The 17,825-nt window shown below is 45.1% G+C and overlaps 2 protein-coding genes and 1 long non-coding RNA gene across 5 annotated transcripts; 2 read left to right on the forward strand and 1 right to left on the reverse strand.

Annotated features, from left to right (window-relative positions):
- Positions 1-6,424: 6,424 nt before the first annotated feature.
- On the forward strand, positions 6,425-7,451 carry LOC125551492 (uncharacterized protein At5g39865). Its single transcript, XM_048714749.2, has one exon. It carries the CDS (start codon positions 6,575-6,577, stop codon positions 7,187-7,189), a length of 615 nt encoding a protein of 204 aa, XP_048570706.2. The 5' UTR covers positions 6,425-6,574; the 3' UTR covers positions 7,190-7,451.
- A 456-nt stretch (positions 7,452-7,907) lies between these two features.
- Positions 7,908-11,662, reverse strand: LOC125527554 (E3 ubiquitin-protein ligase DIS1). Of its 3 annotated transcripts, none has more exons than XM_087518267.1 (4): positions 11,458-11,662; positions 9,832-10,059; positions 9,516-9,623; positions 7,908-8,613 (listed from the first exon to the last, which is right to left on the reverse strand). In XM_087518267.1, exons 2-4 carry the CDS (start codon positions 10,027-10,029, stop codon positions 8,293-8,295), a joined length of 627 nt encoding a protein of 208 aa, XP_087374393.1. In that variant the 5' UTR covers positions 10,030-10,059; positions 11,458-11,662; the 3' UTR covers positions 7,908-8,292. The 3 variants fall into 3 exon arrangements, with proteins under 3 accessions (XP_087374393.1, XP_048570705.1, XP_048548026.1); XM_048714748.2 differs by having other exon boundaries at positions 9,237-9,623; positions 9,832-10,056; positions 11,458-11,659; XM_048692069.2 differs by having other exon boundaries at positions 9,237-9,623; positions 11,458-11,659.
- A 1,046-nt stretch (positions 11,663-12,708) lies between these two features.
- LOC147975585 (uncharacterized) lies at positions 12,709-15,531 on the forward strand. The gene is made up of 4 exons (XR_015600925.1): positions 12,709-13,049; positions 13,145-13,207; positions 13,493-13,624; positions 14,187-15,531. It is a non-coding gene; the product is annotated as an uncharacterized LOC147975585 (long non-coding RNA).
- Positions 15,532-17,825: the final 2,294 nt, after the last annotated feature.

The raw sequence follows: 17,825 nt of genomic DNA on the forward strand, positions 1-17,825 counted from the left end.
TTTGCTAGATGCTCGCTCTTTTGCTATGCCTATGCTGCGATACCTACCACTTGCTTGTCATGCCTCCCATATTGTTGAACCAAGCCTCTAACCCACCTTGTCCCAGCAAACCGTTGATTGGCTACGTTACCGCTTTGCTCAGCCCCTCTTATAGCGTTGTTAGTTGCAGGTGAAGATTGAAGTTTATTCCTTGTTGGAACATGGAGATGTTGTTCCTTGTGGGAACATGTTTACTTGTTTGGATATCACAATATATCTTATTTAATTAAGGCACCTATATACCTGGTAAAGGGTGGAAGGCTCGGCCTTATGCCTGGTGTTTTGTTCCACTCTTGCCGCCCTAGTTTCCGTCATATCGGTGTTATGTTCCCGGATTTTGCGTTCCTCACGCGGTTGGGCTATTATGGGAACCCCTTGACAGTTCGCCTTAAGTAAAGCTCTTCCAGCAATGCCCAACATTGGTTTTACCATTTGCCACCTAGCCTTTTTTTCTTTTCCCTTGGGAGTCGCGCTCCTGAGGGTCCTCATTATTTTACCCCCCCCCCCCGAGCCAGTGCTCCTCTGAGTGTTGGTCCAACTGAGCGATGTCCGAGGCTACCAGGGGCAACTCTGGGCTGGCTTACCCGACGTCTTGCTCATCCGGTGTGCCCTGAGAACGAGATATGTGCAGCTCCTATGGGGATTTGTCGGCACATCTGGGTGGTGTTGCTGGTTTAGTTTTACCCTGTCGAAATGTCTTGTTGTACCGGGATACCGAGTCTGATCGGAATGTCTCGGGAGGAGGTCTATTCTTTCGTTGACCGTGAGAGCTTGTGATGGGCTAAGTTGGGACACCCCTGCAGGGATTTGTAACTTTCGAAAGCCGTGCCCGCGGTTATGGGTAGATGGGAATTTGTTAACGTCCGGTTGTAGAAAACCTGAAGTTGACCTTAATTAAAATGAATCAACCGCGTGTGTAACCGTGATGGTCTCTTTCCGGCGGAGTCCGGGAAGTGAACACGGTTGTTGGAGTTATGCTTGACGTAGGTTGCTCTAGGATCACTTCTTGATCATAGTTTCTCGACCGTGCTTTGCCTTCTCTTCTCGCTCTCATTTGCGTATGTTAGCCACCATATATGCTACTCACTTGCTGCAGCTCCACCTCATACTTTTACCTTACCCATAAGCTTAAATAGTCTTGATCGCGAGGGTGCGAGATTGCTGAGTCCCCGTGGCTCACAGATACTTCCAAAACCAGCTTGCAGGTGCCGATGAGTCCGTGCAGATGACGCAACCCAGCTCAGGAGGAGTTCGATGAAGATCTTGTCCTTTACTTTGTTTCGTTCTAGTTGATCAGTAGTGGAGCCCAATTGGGGTCGATCGTGGACCTTTGTCGCATTTGGGGTTCTTCTTTTATTTTGGTTCCGTAGTCGGACCTTGAGTGTATTTGGATGATGTAATGCTTTATTTATGTAATTGTGTGAAGTGGCGATTGTAAGCCAACTATGGATCTCTTTCCCTTATGTATTACATGGGTTGTGTGAAGATTACCTCACTTGCGACATATGCCTTCAATGCGATATGCCTCTAAGTCGTGCCTCGACACGTGGGAGCTATAGTCGCATCGAGGGTGTTACACCATATTGCCATGTCAAGCCTCTAACCCACCTTCCTAGCAGACCGTTGTTTGGCTAAGTTAGCGCTTTTGCTCAGCCCCTCTTATAGCGTTGTTAGTTTCAGGTGAAGTTGAAGTTTGTTCCATGTTGGAACATGGTTATGTTAGGATATCACATTATCTCTTATTTAATTAATGCATCTATATACTTGGTAAAGGGTGGAAGGCTCGGCCTTTTGCCTGGTGTTTTGTTCCACTCTTGCCGCCCTAGTTTCCGTCATACCGGTGTTATGTTCCTTGATTTTTGTGTTCCTAACGCGGTTGTGGTTATGGGACCCCCTTGACAGTTCGCTTTGAATAAAACTCCTCCAGCAAGGCCCAACCTTGGTTTTAACATTTGCCACCTATACCTTTTTCCCTTGGGAGTCACGCTCCTGAGGGTCATCTTTATTTTAACCCCCCCCCCCCCCGGGCCAGTGCTCCTCTGAGTGTTGGTCCAAACTAGAGCCCTTTGCAGCGCCACCTCGGGGAAACTTGAGGGCTGGTTTTATATGTATGGATTGCTCATCCGGTGTGCCCTGAGAACGAGATATGTGCAGCTCCTATCGGGATTTGTCGGCACATTTGGGCGGCTTTGTTGGTCTTGTTTTACCATTGTCGAAATGTCTTATAACCGGGATTTCGAGACTGATTGGGTCTTTCCGGGAGAAGGAATTTCCTTCATTGACCGTGAGAGCTTATGATGGGCTAAGTTGGGACACCCCTGCAGGGTATAAACTTTCGAGAGTCATGCCCGCGGTTATGTGACAGATGGGAATTTGTTAATGTACGGTTGTAGAAAACCTGAAGTTGACATTAATTAAAATGCATCAACCGCGTGTGTAGCCATGATGGTCTCTTTTCAGCGGTGTCCGGGAAGTGAACACAGTTTGGCTTATATTTATACGTAAGTAGTTTAAGGATCACTTCTTGATCACTTCTAGCTTCACGACCGTTGCGTAGCTTCTCATCTTACTCTTATTTGCGTATGTTAGCCACCATATTTGCTTATCGCTTGCTACAGCTCCACCTCATTACCTTATCCTACCCATAAGCTTAAATAGTCTTGATCTCATGGGTGTGAGATTGCTGAGTCTTCGTGACTCACAGATACTTCCAAATAGTTGCAGGTGCCGATGAGACCAGTGTAGGTGATGCTACCGAACTCAAGTGGGAGTTCGACGAGGACCTTGGCCGTTACTACGTGTCTTTTCCTGATGATCAATAGTGGTGCCCAGTTGGGACGATCGGGGATCTAGCATTTGGGGTTTTCTTCTTTATTTTGGTTCCGTAGTCAGACCTTGATTGTACTCTGGATGATGTATGTTTAACTTGTTATTTGTGTGAAGTGGCGATTGTAAGCCAACTCTTTATCCCTTTCTTATTCAGTACATGGGATTGTGTGGAGATTACCTCTCTTGCGACAAAACCACAATGCGATTATGCCTCTAAGTCGTTCCTCGACACGTGGGAGATATAGCCGCATCGTGGGCGTTACACATTACAACCACATAATTATATTAGATCTTAATGCGCACTAACCCGAGTTTGTTGTTGCGTAGTACTCTAGGGAGCATAGTTAGTCTTCAGAAACCATGATTATTCCTTTCACGACATCTACCCGTACTATACTTGCTTGAAGATGCACCTATTTAAGCTCGAAATAACAAGAGATAACATGAAATTCCAAACAGATGCAGGAGAAAGATGCTTGGACAGTGTGTCATATTTCTTTCTAAGGCATATGCTTTTTAATATGATAAATACCTGAGGCATGTAATATCATATAGAAAAATAAAAACTAGCTTAAACTTCAGTTGCATAGAATCTCTCATTGGAAATACATGGATTTGAAACTATGTTTCTGATATTTTATTAAGAATCCAAATTCGAGTTGAGTTTGACAGCGCCTCACATCTCTATTATCTCTATTATTAAAGGATTTAGCACACGGGTGTCCTTAAATTCTAATGCGTTCTTAAACTTCAATCTCAGGCCTCAAGATTCATTGCTGACGGTGATTCCAAAGTGCCATGTACAGGATTAGAAAGATCAACCCTTAAGCTATTCAGCAAGAGCGTTGTGCTGACTACTGAAACAGTCATATTAGACTCTAAATACAAGCACCGCTAACCTGCAAAATGGCAAGGACCTCGTAATGGATGCTTTGGCCAATACCACTATAGTGCATTATGCTGAGCTCGTTTGCAAAAAGATGCAGAGCCAACTTTGCATTTGTTTTTTTACAATTGGTACATCAGTATGATTGTCATCATTAGAGAGTGATGACTTTTATGTCAGGTTACCTTTCATAAAATTGTATGATTCTCTCATTCAGTTTTGCTTTGTTGTAATGCATTGTGTGTGTATGCGGGGGTACAATTTGAAATTTGATCAGGATTGGCATGTCGACTCTCCAGGAAAAGGAAGCTAGCCACTTTGACCATAGTTTTTTTTTCTTTTTTGAAAGTTTCAAGCCATGCCTTTCTGAATAGGAAGGACTAAAATGGTTTATAGAAAAACTACTAAAGCCCACTTTTCCTGTTGTACTAAAACCAACTTTTACTTGTTCTGCCCCTAAAACTATATTTTTTACGCTAACTAATTTCAGGTTGTTAGACCTTTAAATGAGTTTATGGGAAAAAGAATTGGCTAAAATTCCGAATCCAAACAACCCCGAGAAAATGTTGTATCCTCATCTCACAAAATAAACAACTTAATCCTAATCATATACCCATTACTACTCATCTAGCAAGCCATCAAACAGTGTACATCCAACACAGCTACCAATGCAGAACATGAAGGGAGAGGGGGGAGCCGACCGTGACAAGGTAAGATCTGCGGGCACCTTGATTCTAATGCAGAGGGAGGGGAGCAGAGCTTGGTGGCAAAGAGAAGCCGTCGACGACGTCATGCACCACGTAATCCACTCATGCTCGATCTCCGCCCATCCGGGCGAGCACGGCTTGTTGCAGGGTCTCCTCGCGCTGCACGGCGCACGCTTGTCGCTGGGCGTTGCCACCACGAGATTCTTACTGGCGTGGCACCGTCATAGCGGGGTGGGGGACGCAGGGCAGGGGGCGCCGCATGGTGGATGCCGCCACCCAGACTGCACGCGCGCCCGTGAGAGCGTTGCCCCCCGGATCTTGCCGGACAACAAGGAGTGATTGGGGCGGGTGTGGGAGGCTCGCGACGGCGCAGCCAATGGTAGGGATGGTGCGGAGGCGGGGGTGGGAAGTTGGGCCGGGATGGGTGCCTCGCATCGTCACACGGTGTGCGGATGGGCGCCATGATGCGCCGGCGGCTGCACAGGAGAGCTGGGTGGCTAGCTGAAGGGGAAAGGGGTGAGCCGTGAGGAGAAAGTGAGACTGAGAGTCACCGCTGTAGAATTGTTTTTTGTCGCAAGGCTCTATATTATATATATATATATATAATATATATATATATATATATATATTGGAGTATATTATAGGATATACCCACTTCGTCCCCAAAATAAATGTCCCAATCTTAGTATAATTTTGTATTAAAGTTAGTATAAAATTGAGACATTTATTTTGGGACAAGAGAAGTAGAACCGAGGTATTTAGACGGTTGTCAGGGCTATCAAAATTCTTAGATGTAGGCTTTTTAACCTTTTATTTTGCATGTTGCATATGAATTGTGATACTACTCACCGGAAAAAATTATACCTCTATTTAAATCATAGTTGTATATGAATTTCAGTTTTGCAAGATGTGTCAGTGGTAGATATGGATATTGTTGACCATCAAAAAGAACATATCAACAAGAGCCCGAAGGTCATGTCGCTGGAAGAGACTAAAAACTCAGCAAGTTCTATACAACCTACAATGAACAGATAGAAATAACCAATTTACCAAACCAAGAAGAGCAAATACAAATATTACACCACAAGGTACTTACTTTAACCGTGATTAACAATCTTTTCATTTCATTGGTCTTTTTTATATGTAACTAATTTGGCTTGCCACTATGCTTCGTAAGGATTGCAAATACGGTAGTTGACGCATCTATACGAATATGTGTATTGCATATTCTAAGAAAGTGTATTGTTATGTTGACCTAAATATTTTTTTATCTTGACAATAGGAAATCTAGAAATTTCAAATTACACCACCCTTGCATTCAACCCGGATCATATTCCAGCATGCGCACTTGATGGTGAGTGGTTATGACTTATTATCAACTACAAATCAATTACATATGATTGTTATTAATATATGTAGAAAAGTTTAAATATTATTAGAAGCAACATTTATAATATATATTTTTGCAGATATTCGCCGGAAATAATAGGTGGGTTGATTGATATGAAGTTTGTTCAGCAATTTACTGAGTGGAGGTGGGCTTTCCTAGCAAGTGAGTTGTTTACAAAGGATCTCGACACACAATGTATACAAAGAAAGCTCGGTGCATTGTAACACAGATAGTAGACATTGGTTATGTTTTTGTGTATTTTAATTTTCAAGTATAGTTATTATGTACTTGGTTTGTATCTACTATATAGATGATTGTTTCGTCACGTTTGTTTGTGTCTATGGTGTTTTAAGAGCTGTGCTAATTTCAGGGATGATTTAGTTATTATCTACATTTAAAAACAAGTTTGTCCATGTTCATAGATTTTGAATTACCTTTCACATTATTCTTTTGTCGAAATATATTCCATAAAATGCACTAATTTAAAATATTCATGTTCATGCTATCACTTTGTGAGTAATCTTTTCACATTATACTTCCTGTGTCCGCCGCTAAATTCCCATTCGCTCTCGTTTCTTTAATTATCTTTAACCAAACAAACACGCTGTACTCTTGTGTGAGGAGGCGATCCCTGACTTGTCTAGTTCTTGAGAAAGTCAGAGGATCCGGCTCGGCGCCCCGCAGGAACCCTAGCTATCCTCTTGTCCGAGGAGGCCATCCGATATGGAGGAGGTCGCCGGCGGCGGTTCATCCTGGCCGTACGCCAAGAAGCCGCAGCCGCACCAGCTGGGGCGGTCGCTGACGTACCACCACCCCTACCAGGGCCAGGGGCGCCGCCTGCAGCCTGCGCAGCGCCACCAGCTCCCTGACGTGCGTGCCCCGCGGCCGGCGGTGGTGCTCTACACGACGTCGCTCCGCGGCGTGCGGCGCACCTTCACCGACTGCTCCGCGGTGCGCGCCGTGCTGCGCGGCTTCCGCGTGGCCGTGGACGAGCGCGACTTGTCCATGGACGCCGCGCTCCGGCGGGAGCTCCAGGGGCTGCTCGCGGCGCGGGGCCGCGCCTTCTCCCTCCCTCAGCTCTTCGTCGGGGGCCGGCTCGTCGGCGGCGCCGAAGAGGCGAGGCAGCTGCACGAGGCCGGCGAGCTGCGGCGCCTCCTCGAAGGCGCCGCGGGGCAGGACCCGGCCTTCGTTTGCGACGCCTGCGGGGGTGTCCGCTTCGTGCCCTGCCCCGCCTGCGCTGGCTCCCGCAAGGTTTTCGTGGAGGAGGAAGGACGCACCAGCTGCTGCGGCCACTGCAACGAGAACGGCTTGGTACGATGTCCCGCTTGTTCTTCTTGATCGCTTGCTATGCCTCCTATAAATGGTAGTACTGCAAGAATTAGAGACATGCAGTTTCTGAATTCTCGTGGTCATGGACACTCAATTGCTGCTTGTGCTTGGCTTGGCGGACGAGAACAATGGAGTTCTTGTCCCTATATACGTAGTTGTGAAGCCAAAAGAATGGCCTTTCGCGGGTCTGTGATTAGATTATATGTTTGTATGTACCAAATGTACTCCATTGAATTTGTTTGATTAATGTAAGTAACTGGGTTTCTGCTAATCATCGTTCGTTGCATGCATATTATCCATATTTCTCTCCATCTTTAGCACAATGGTTGGTTTGCGTTGACTTGACCTCAAGGTAGGTACATAGATATGTTGCTGCTTTGAAACATTACATGATTTCATTTAACACCATCAAGAATCCTACACGTCCCTCATCTCAGTACTCCCTCTGTAAAGATATAGAAGAGCGTTTAGATCCTCATCTCAGTACTCCCTCTGTAAAGAAATAGAAGAGCGTTTGGATCATTAGAGGGAGTATTATCTTTCTCTTCTCAAAAAGGTAAAAATAAAAATAAACAGCCCCAACGTTGCTGTGTGCGCTAATGTGTGGGTAGGAGCCCCAACATTGGTTCTGTAAGCTGGAGCGAGCCATTTTATTAGCGTCAGAACAGTTGGCATGGCGTTGACAAGAGCCATCTCGATTCACGCTCAAAAGGACACATTCCTGAAATTAGTTTGCAACGCCAACTCCAATGTTTCTTGCATTTCATCATGATAAAATCCACGTTCTAATTCTCAAGCTGTTACACATCCTCTTAAATGAATCATGGAAACGGAGTTTGGAACAGAGAACGAAAGCTACATAGAACCTTTACATCTCATGTGTTGCCAATAGGCTCCCCTATGCTACAGAATGGCAAAGAGGAGATTCCTACAACAGTATCGCTGTCACCCAGGTTATCTGAGCAGACACCAATCGAGCAGACGATGGCTAAAACAGGCTACAGGTATTACAATTTGCACGCTTCAGAATCAGCCCCTAGGAAATACAGTTTTCATGATGCGACCCATGGGCTCATTCATACCAGGGAAATGGATGAATCGGCTGGATCATTTCACTCTTCTTTCCAAATCCTCCCGGTGACCCTCAATTTAAGCTCCTTCCTCTCACCACCAGAGAAGAACAAGGCCATGTTCCGTTGGATTATTAGCCCATCATAGCTATCTCTGACCTTCCGATGGCCGTCTCGGATGCTCCGGGGAACCCCTTGAAAGATCATCTTGCGCCCACCACCTCCTACCTCCAGGCTGTAGCTGTACTTCTTTGCTTCCGCATCATCTCCCATGAACCTCAGGAAAGCGATGTACACAGGTGCCATGCCCAACTGAAATGCCTCGAAATGCAGGCAGAAGTACTGGCCAAAGCAGCTGAAAACCTACATGGAGAAACTCTATCTGTTTACTTAGCTTAATAGAAAGAAAAAACGTAACAAAATTGGATTGCACTTCAAACAGTGAATTGAGGAAATGTAAAGGATAAAGAGGACATCTGGAATGTTGTTAAATCTGCTGCAAGACAGGCAGACCGTTAAAATTGGAAACAGATGCAGGTGGATCTGGGCATGTGCAGTGTCTTCATTAAATATTTAAGAATACGATGAGCAACTATTATGGTCCAACAAGTATGCAACATGATCACCATTTTGTTTTATACTGCATGACAAATAATTGGCATATAAAAACAAGTACAATAATCATAATTTAAGAATAGGACAATTTCTCCTTTAGTTTACAAAAATGTCTCCATATGTTTCTATGCAAAAAATGAACGTAGTATCTTTGCAGAAAGGGAACTAATCATTTCTCACTTGGTGGTGGGAAGTATTGGTGTACAACACACACCCACCACACAGGTTTCAGAGTGCTTATTTGAATTGATATGATATCTGGTTCTTCCTAGGTATTCTTGTTTTATTTTGCATCTTCACAAGATGTAAAGGCAGTAGAAAGATGCTACATGGAAATTCTTAGTCCACATGTTGGTGTTGATGATTAATACCGTAAGCATCCAGGTCGCATTCTCAACTTCATGAGGATTTGACTTGACATAGCGATGGTTGAAAGTGCTTCCGCTATGCATGTCAACTTTGTGATCATCTTTCAAATGATTTACCAAGTATGGAATGTCACCACCAACTGTACATTCAGATCCAGCGTATGGACAACTATAAGGCCTATATTGGCACTGTGACTCATGCTTCAGCTTGCAGTAGTATGGGTAAATGCCTAAGCAACCAAAGTTCTGGTACTTGCATGGAAGCTCAAGAGATGCAGCCACCTTCTCAAGAGCAAGGCATCTTATGTTACCCAGTTCATGCCTACAAGTTGGACAGCGATTGTGAACCCTTGGCTTGCATCCAGAGCACAATGTATGGCCATTAGAGCACTGCATACACAAAAGGTGTGTTACAATACAGTAAAAGAATATGTGGGTTGCACAATGTATTTAGTCAACTCTTTTTTTTGTAAGCATATGAAATAACATTTCAACAACGGAACAGAGCATATACATGCACAACATAAGTTTTTTCCATGGCACTCAATGGAACAGAACATAAACTAAATGAATGCGCTGGAGCAGCACAAATGCACACCTGATGTATAGGAGGGTACATGGCACTCAAGCAGACAGGGCATTCCAAAAGTTCGCGAACGCTGCTAGAAGCTACCACATTTGATTTTTGTGTAAGCTGGATATGATCGCCGACAAGTTCAGCAACATCCAGTACCTCAGACTTTGGAGGATCAATAACCTCGGAACCAGAATCATCAGTATAAGCAGCCGAGGCCATGGGAAAACTCCGGAGGTTGTACTAGACCTGCTAAAAAAGGACAAATATTTGCCTTATTAACTTGAGGATTATCAAGGGGGAAATGATTGCCAGTGAACTCATAGTCAGTACTTTCTACTAGCACTGTTCAGAAGAACATTGCCCCATCAAACCATCTTTCGAACACAGGCACAATTGCTTAATTCCATTAGTCTCGTTACATGATTGGAAACTGCCTAAAGGCTTTGAAAGAGACAGGGCCCTGATGGGGAGTGGAGCAGAAATTATAAGAGTACATGGGCTAGGGCCTCATAAGATCCAATCAAGTGTAGACCGGGCCTTTTTAGTTCTTACTAGACCTGCACCAACACATCACAAGTTTCAAAGAACTTGCTGATGTTAGGTATCATATTAAGCTTTTAAGTTGCAACATTCTAAAAATGAGTGCTATTTGGAGTGCATCTTTAACCATTTTTGCACTTGTGCTTCTAGTGCATGGAATTAATGCTTACCCGTTTTGGGAAGCATGGTCTCTTTTGGGGAAGAAAAAGGCAAACCATTATTAAAATGTGAACATAGAAAACCTTGCAGATAAACCCTAATGTGTAGAAAGTACTGACTATAGTACCTTGCTGAGAGAAGCGAATTTTCTACTCCATCCGTCCCATAATATAAGAGCGTTTTTGACACTAGTGTCAAAAATGCTTCTATATTATGGGACGGAGGGAGTAATTGCGTAACATAGGCGCAAATGGTTCACCAATAATAAACAAACGCGCGCAGGTTGATAGGGGAGAATCTGACACTGCTAGAGGAGAAGTACTAAATAGTACTCCCTCCATCCCAAAATAAGTGTCTCACCTTTGTACTAATTCTAGTACAAAAGTTGTACTAAGGTTAAGACACTTATTTTGGGACGGAGGAAGTAGTAACAAAACTTTACTCTTGAGCAAATCATGAGCTGAGCCATGAGTAGAGGAATCCATATCTCTACTGAAACCTACTACAACAAGGCATACATAATCATCTCCCCGTTAATGACACCATCTCGAGCTCCATTACTGGCAGTTAATTACGCACAAGGAGCAGTCACAGAGGGGAAATGCCGAGAACCTTATGGGTCCGGTTCTGTCTATCAAACACACGCTCTAATGTGGGAGGAGCCAAGAATGAATCGCATCTGCACGGCACGAAACCGCCCTAGATCGAGAAGCAACCCTAGATGCCCGAAGCAGGCAGGTAGCGAAACCCCTGCGCCTCCGGCCGCTCCTGCTCTAGCATTTGAACCACTGGAACGGAATCGAGTGCGGACTCATTGGACGAACATCTCGGGAACCTCCCTCCAAAGGCCCAATCTTCCGCCACCCAAGAGCTATGGGGAAAAAAATCCACGCATGAAGAAAATAGATGAAACAGCTAGCAATGGTGCCATGAGAACGGCGCTACTACCTCGCGGGGAAGAGGGAACGGAATGGGGGGCCTGCTCCGGCACTGGCGAACGGCGATCTATTGCGGCGCCGGCTAGCGAGGGGGAGAAGAGTCCGAGGAGAGAGAGGCGACAGAATTCGAATTAAGCTTCTCTCTCCTTCCCCTTGCGTTTTGTTTATGTTCCGCAGCTCCGTCCGCGAGTCCGGTCCGAGATTGCGGAGCGAGAGCAAATGTCGTAGACGAAGTAGTCGAACACGTAAAAGTAGATAAACACAGGAAAGTATGAAGGAGACTATCTTTAGGATGCCGATAACTGCCACACGTGTGGCATATCGGCTGGTTGTGCCGCACACCTTGTGTGGAATGGAGACGACCCCGCCCGCACGACCGCGTCCGGCGCGCGCAGTCACAACCTGCACGTCCAGTGTGTGGCAAAATCGCCCACACGTCCGGGTGTACCACTGCGCTGCCCGCACGACCCAATACGCCAGTCGTCCCGGACTCCTTTCGATCCCCAGATCGACCTACCGCCGTCGTCTACTACCTCTCAATCCCCTTCCTTCATCGCCTTTCTTCTCTGGTTGCTAGCAGATCCCTAGCGCCTCCCCACCGCTAACCACCCACCCCCACCCCCAACCCCGCCCTCCCAAGACGACAAGCTAAAAACAGGTGGATCTCCGATCTCCTTCTGTTTCTCGCCTTTCTTCTGTCCAGAAATTTGAAATTGCACATTGCCGACGAAGAAGGCGACTAGATCCACGTTGTCAAGGCAAACATGCCACAAATTTGTGTGTATTCGCATTTGCCCACCGACATATGCCAGATCTGCCATATACTATGCTAGAGTTGAGCTAAGTTTATGGGCTGGCTTGGTGCGAGTAGTTGATAATGAAGGATGCGTAGGAATCACTAAAAATAGGGAGAGAAGGGAGGAATTTGGCATAGGGAGGGAGGAAAAATAATTGCCACTTGTCTATAACATCAGTTGCCACCTATCATTGTCGTTAGCTGCCACCACGTTATGTTCTTGTTTGCCATCCTATTTTATTGACTGTTGCCATCGCTTCAAAATGATAGCTGCCGTCCAGATTTTAGAAAACAGACTCAATGTGCATGTCCTACTTGCCATGATGTGTTGGTTGCCTACGCAGGAAATGTGATAAGATTGCTGTGTTATCTTCTATGTGCAAACAACAAGAATGCATTTTGCGAATTGTTGATGCGTTCTTGTTCATGCAGTGACTGAAAACACAATAGCGGAAAAAAGCGGAAGAAATGAATCACGAAGACAGCACCGATTCTTGATTTTCCCAAAGGCCGCAAACACCCCTTGGGATGCAGTAGAGTACAATCAACTAATTTCTGCAGGGCCGTTGCTGCCACTACTAGAGCAGTACGCGGGCATCAGGATGATGCATGATAAAAAAGAAGGAACAATTGACATGTTTGTGATGAGGAAGATGCCATTCTACTTATGTCATACAATGTCATTTTTCGCAGGTTCTTATGACTCAACCACACTCAGGGGAATACCATGGCAATTCAGTCACAGGGTGCTAACGCTGATAAATGTACGAGCGACCAACTTCAAGTAGCTAATGTGGCAAATCAAGGTAACGCATATGAAAAAGAAACATACCGGTGTGGCCACGAAATTACACTTGCAAGGATGGCAAAAGACTCATGAGTTATATGGGAAAAAATGTAGGACCTTCATGCAGCACGTGGCATCAGGCGGCAACCATGTACCTGCCATCAACGTCGTACACAGGTGAGTTCATGAAGTGAAGTTGTGGATAGTGAATTAGGAGAAAGAACATAGGTGACATTGGGGTTGCCATGCCTGGACAACTGCAGTTGCCATGCCTGGATAACTGCAGTTGTCATGACTGGACAGCTGCAGTTGCCATGTGGCATAAAAATGTGATTGCAAATGTCTAAACAACTGTGAATGACAGGTGTGAACAAATATGTGTGGCATGGATGCACCGCTACATGTGCCATGTTGTACAAACTACATTTGCCATGCATTGACCAACTGCTAACATGATCACAGGTTGTTATGGTGCAACCACATCGGCAAACGTCTCATGGCAAGCTTCATAGTTGCAGGACAACACTATTGCAGATAGAGTACATCAAATTGGAATGATAAACCGGATACGATAAGCACATGCGGCACAACAAGGTAAAAAAATGTGAACCAGAAAAACAGTAGTTCATTTGCTTTTGTGGAAAAAGCATGGGAGGAAAAAGTAGATTTGTCACGGATGGTGATGGAAAAAACAAACAAAAAATGCTACCAAGTGGTCGCGTGCAAAAAGTCATCTATTGTGTTCAGGATTTGCCAACTGCTATATGATTGTGTGCAATATTAATGATTGATCACATTTGACTAGTGAACTCGTACCTAGAGTACAAGTTTTGATGCCAAAAAAGATGTTGGTTGTCATGTCTTGGCAACAGTAGTTGACATCTTTGTTGGATTGTAGCTGCCATGGCTATAGAATCGAAAGTTTTGATGCTAAAAAAAATGCAGGTTGCCATGTCTTGGCAACAGTAGTTGCCATCTTTGTTGGACTGTAGCTGCCATGACTGGAGAAATATAGTTGCCATGCATGGCCATATGTAGATTTCACGGCTTGCTGTGTGAATGATGTCTGTTAGGATCACATGCAGCTGTTGTATTCCGTTACGATAAACATGCCATCCAAGCAATGCTTACCCTTGTACCTGTTTTTTAATTACAGGACCTTCAACTACAATCAACAGCGGCGTGGGGACATCTACTATGAGAAGCTCTGAGCGCACGGAGGAAGCGTTCAACCAGCCAGCCAACAATCATGCCACAAACAATGCGGAGTCAGTGTCGGAAATGACAATCGTTCCAGCAATGCCGACAAGCACACATTTGCACACCAGCACAAGCAACACTCAAGCAGATGAAACAGCCGCCGATACTGAAGTGAATGATGAAACTGATGATAAAGCACAAGGGGATGAAGATGGTGGGCAATCAGAAATCATGGTACCTCAGCCGCCGTATGTTGGGCAGAGATTTGATTCATTCGAAGATGCCAAAGAATTCTACCAGAGATATGCAATGTTCCATGGGTTTGCGGTCAACACCAAATACCATAGGAAAATTAAAAAAAACTAAGGAGTACAGTAGAGGTGAGATGAGGTGCTACAAGGCCCGAAGGAACAAGAAGGGTAAAGGTGTTGCGCCTGTCATTCCGGAACAAAAAAGAGGTATCATTGTCAAGACGGAATGCCCTGTCCGGTGTAAGCTAAATGTAGACGAAGCACGATGGGTGGTCACTGAATATTTTGACGAGAACAACCACGAACTCATAAAGAAGTTTGACCTGGTAAAATTTCTGAGCGCCCATAGAGGATTCACCCTCCTCGAGAAGAAATTCTTAAAGCTGCTACATGATTGTAACGTTGGTGCATCAAGAATGGTCCAAATACTATCCCTCATCCACAGCGAAGATGGTAGGCCGAGTAGCATGCCCTACATACCGGCAGACGTCACAAACCTAAAGGCAAAGTACCATAGAGAGAGCAGGTTGGCTGACATAGAAGACACGATAGCCTACTTCGATGAGAAAGCGAAAGCAGATCCAGATTTCTTCTACATGATAAGATTGGACGATGAGGACCGTGTCAGGAACATGTATTGGGTGGATGGTGCTGCAAGAAGAGCCTACAAACATTTCCGAGATTGCATTTCGTTCGACGCGACATATCTCACTAATATGTACAAGATGTCATGTGCTCCATTCATAGGAATAAATAACCACAATTAGTCATTGCAGTTCGGATGCGGGCTCGTTCGGAACGAAGACACGGATGGGTACACTTGGATGTGCAAAACCTTCCTGGAATGCATGGGTGGACATGCTCCGATGAACATAATAACAGACCAGGATTTTAGCATATGTGCAGGCATAAAGGAGGTCTTTCCATTGGCAGTGCACAGGCACTGCAGGTGGCACATTATAAAGAAGGCTGAGGAGACGCTAGGACCGTTCTTTGCCGACCGTCCAGAGCTGCACAAGGCATTCGAGCTGTGCGTGGACCACAGCTTGACGGTGGAGGAGTTTGAACGGAGCTGGATGGCTATGATTGAAACATATCAAGTCCAAGACAACGAGACGCTTGCTAGCCTGTGGGAGAAGCGAATGTACTGGGTGCCGACCTACTTCATGCAGTGCTTCTTCCCATTTCTGCAGACTACGCAGCGCAGCGAGGGGTTCAATGCCGTTCTGAAGTGGTACGTGAGCCCTGGCAACTCATTGCTGTAGTTTGCCAAGCAATACACGGCTTTGTAACAAAAAATACTGGGATCTGAGCTTCAGCAGGAAGCAAACACCGCGCTCAAGCAGCCTAAATTGCTAACATATTTACCGATGGAGAGGCAGATGAGCAAGACATATACCAACAAGATTTTTAACAAGTAAGTCAGTTGTGTTACAGTCTTATTTGCACAAGCATGAAGGTAGTAGGAGCCATGTAAAATGCAATGCAGTTGCCAGCTTTTTTGAAATGCTGATATGTTGAAAGTAGCCATTGAGTACAGCGTAACCATGGTATGTAGTTGCCATGTTAATGAACTGCAGTTGCCATGTGAAGTCAACTACAGTTGCCGCGTTTAATGAACTACAATTGCCATGTTAAATGAACTGTAGTTGCCATGTTTAATGAACTGTAGTTGCCATGTGAAATCAACTATGATTGCCATGTTTAATGAACTGTACTTGCATTTCCCATGTTGGTATGGAATGCACTTGCCAATTAAAATGTTATGCATTTGCCATGTGAAAAATATCATGCAGTTGCCATAGCCATCATTCATTTTAGATGCCTTTGCTACGTTACAGCCTACATCAACATAAGGTGCTACAAAACATCATATAAGAGTTAACAGAACCACAAAAAACTTGCAGATTCTAGGAAGAAATAAAGCGTGCCAGCATGTACACGGCTTACCAGGTGGACGAACATACGTTCAAGGCGTGTTCTCTCTTGGGCATGTCGGATTCAGAACCTGAAGACCCAGACAAAGGAAGGAACTACTTTGTGAAGGCCTCGATAAGCAAAGGCAAATACTACTGCCAATGCTGCAAATTCGAACGGGACGGGATTGTGTGCTGTCACATACTAAAAGTAACAGACATGAACGCGGTGGCACGAATGCCTCGCCATTTCATACGGCGGCGATGGACTTGGGATGCTGACGATGCATTGGGGCCACAAACATCAAATGCAGTTTTGGCTGTGCATGATGAGAGACCAGAGTTAACCATGAAAGCCGTGAGGCACGTTGTGTTGACAAAGAACTATGCTGAACTAATAGATGAAGCATGCAAGAGTGATGAGACAGCGAGGGTTGCAGAAAAACACAGGAAGACCCTGAAAAGAGAGCTTGATGAGATCAAAAAGAGGAAAGCTGAGAAAGCCTTACACAGGTTCCCCCGCACCTTAAGTGTGCTTTCGTTCACGGGGCCATCATCTGAAAACTCGAAGGTAGGATCTGGAACAGCAAGCACACAAACCCAGGTCAGGAATCTGCCCCGTTCCATCATAAAGGGGCGTCCAAAAGAGATAAGATACAAATCGGGATAGGAGATTCAAGCAAAACACAAGAAAACAAAGAAAGGGGTGGGCAATCCGTAAGCAACATTGGAGCACTGTGACTTGATTTGTTGGTGAATTTTTTTGCAAGATAGATGTTCTTGATACGTCTTCAACGTATCTATAATTTTTGATTGTTCCATGCTATATTATATTCTGTTTTGGACATTATTGGGCTTTATTATACACTTTTATATTATTTTTGGGACTAACCTATTAACCGGAGGCCCAGCCCAGAATTGTTGTTTTTTTGCCTATTTTAGGGTTTCACAGAAGAATAATATCAAACGGAGTCCAAACAGAATGAAACCTTCAGGAAACGTGATTTTTGGAACGAACATGATCAGAGGACTTGGACCCTACGTCAAGACATCAACCAGGAGACCACGAGGCAGGGGGCGCGCCCACCCCCCTGGGCGCGCCCTCCACCCTCATGGGCCCCTGTTGCTCCACCGACGTGCTCCTTCCTCCTATATATACCTATGTACCCCCAAACTACCAGATACGGAGCCAAAACCCTAATTCCACAGCCGTAACTTTCTGTATCCACGAGATCCCATCATGGGGCCTATTCCGGAGCTCTGCCGGAGGGGGCATCGATCACGGAGGGCTTCTACATCAACACGATAGCCCTTCCGATGAAGTGTGTGTAGTTTACCTCAGACCTACGGGTCCATAGTTATTAGCTAGATGGCTTCTTCTCTCTTTTTGGATCTCAATACAAAGTTCTCCCCCTCTCTTGTGGAGAT

Source organism: Triticum urartu, chromosome 4A, assembly GCF_056163025.1.
Source record: "Triticum urartu cultivar PI428250 chromosome 4A, HENAU_Tu73, whole genome shotgun sequence".
Taxonomy (NCBI): domain Eukaryota; kingdom Viridiplantae; phylum Streptophyta; class Magnoliopsida; order Poales; family Poaceae; genus Triticum; species Triticum urartu.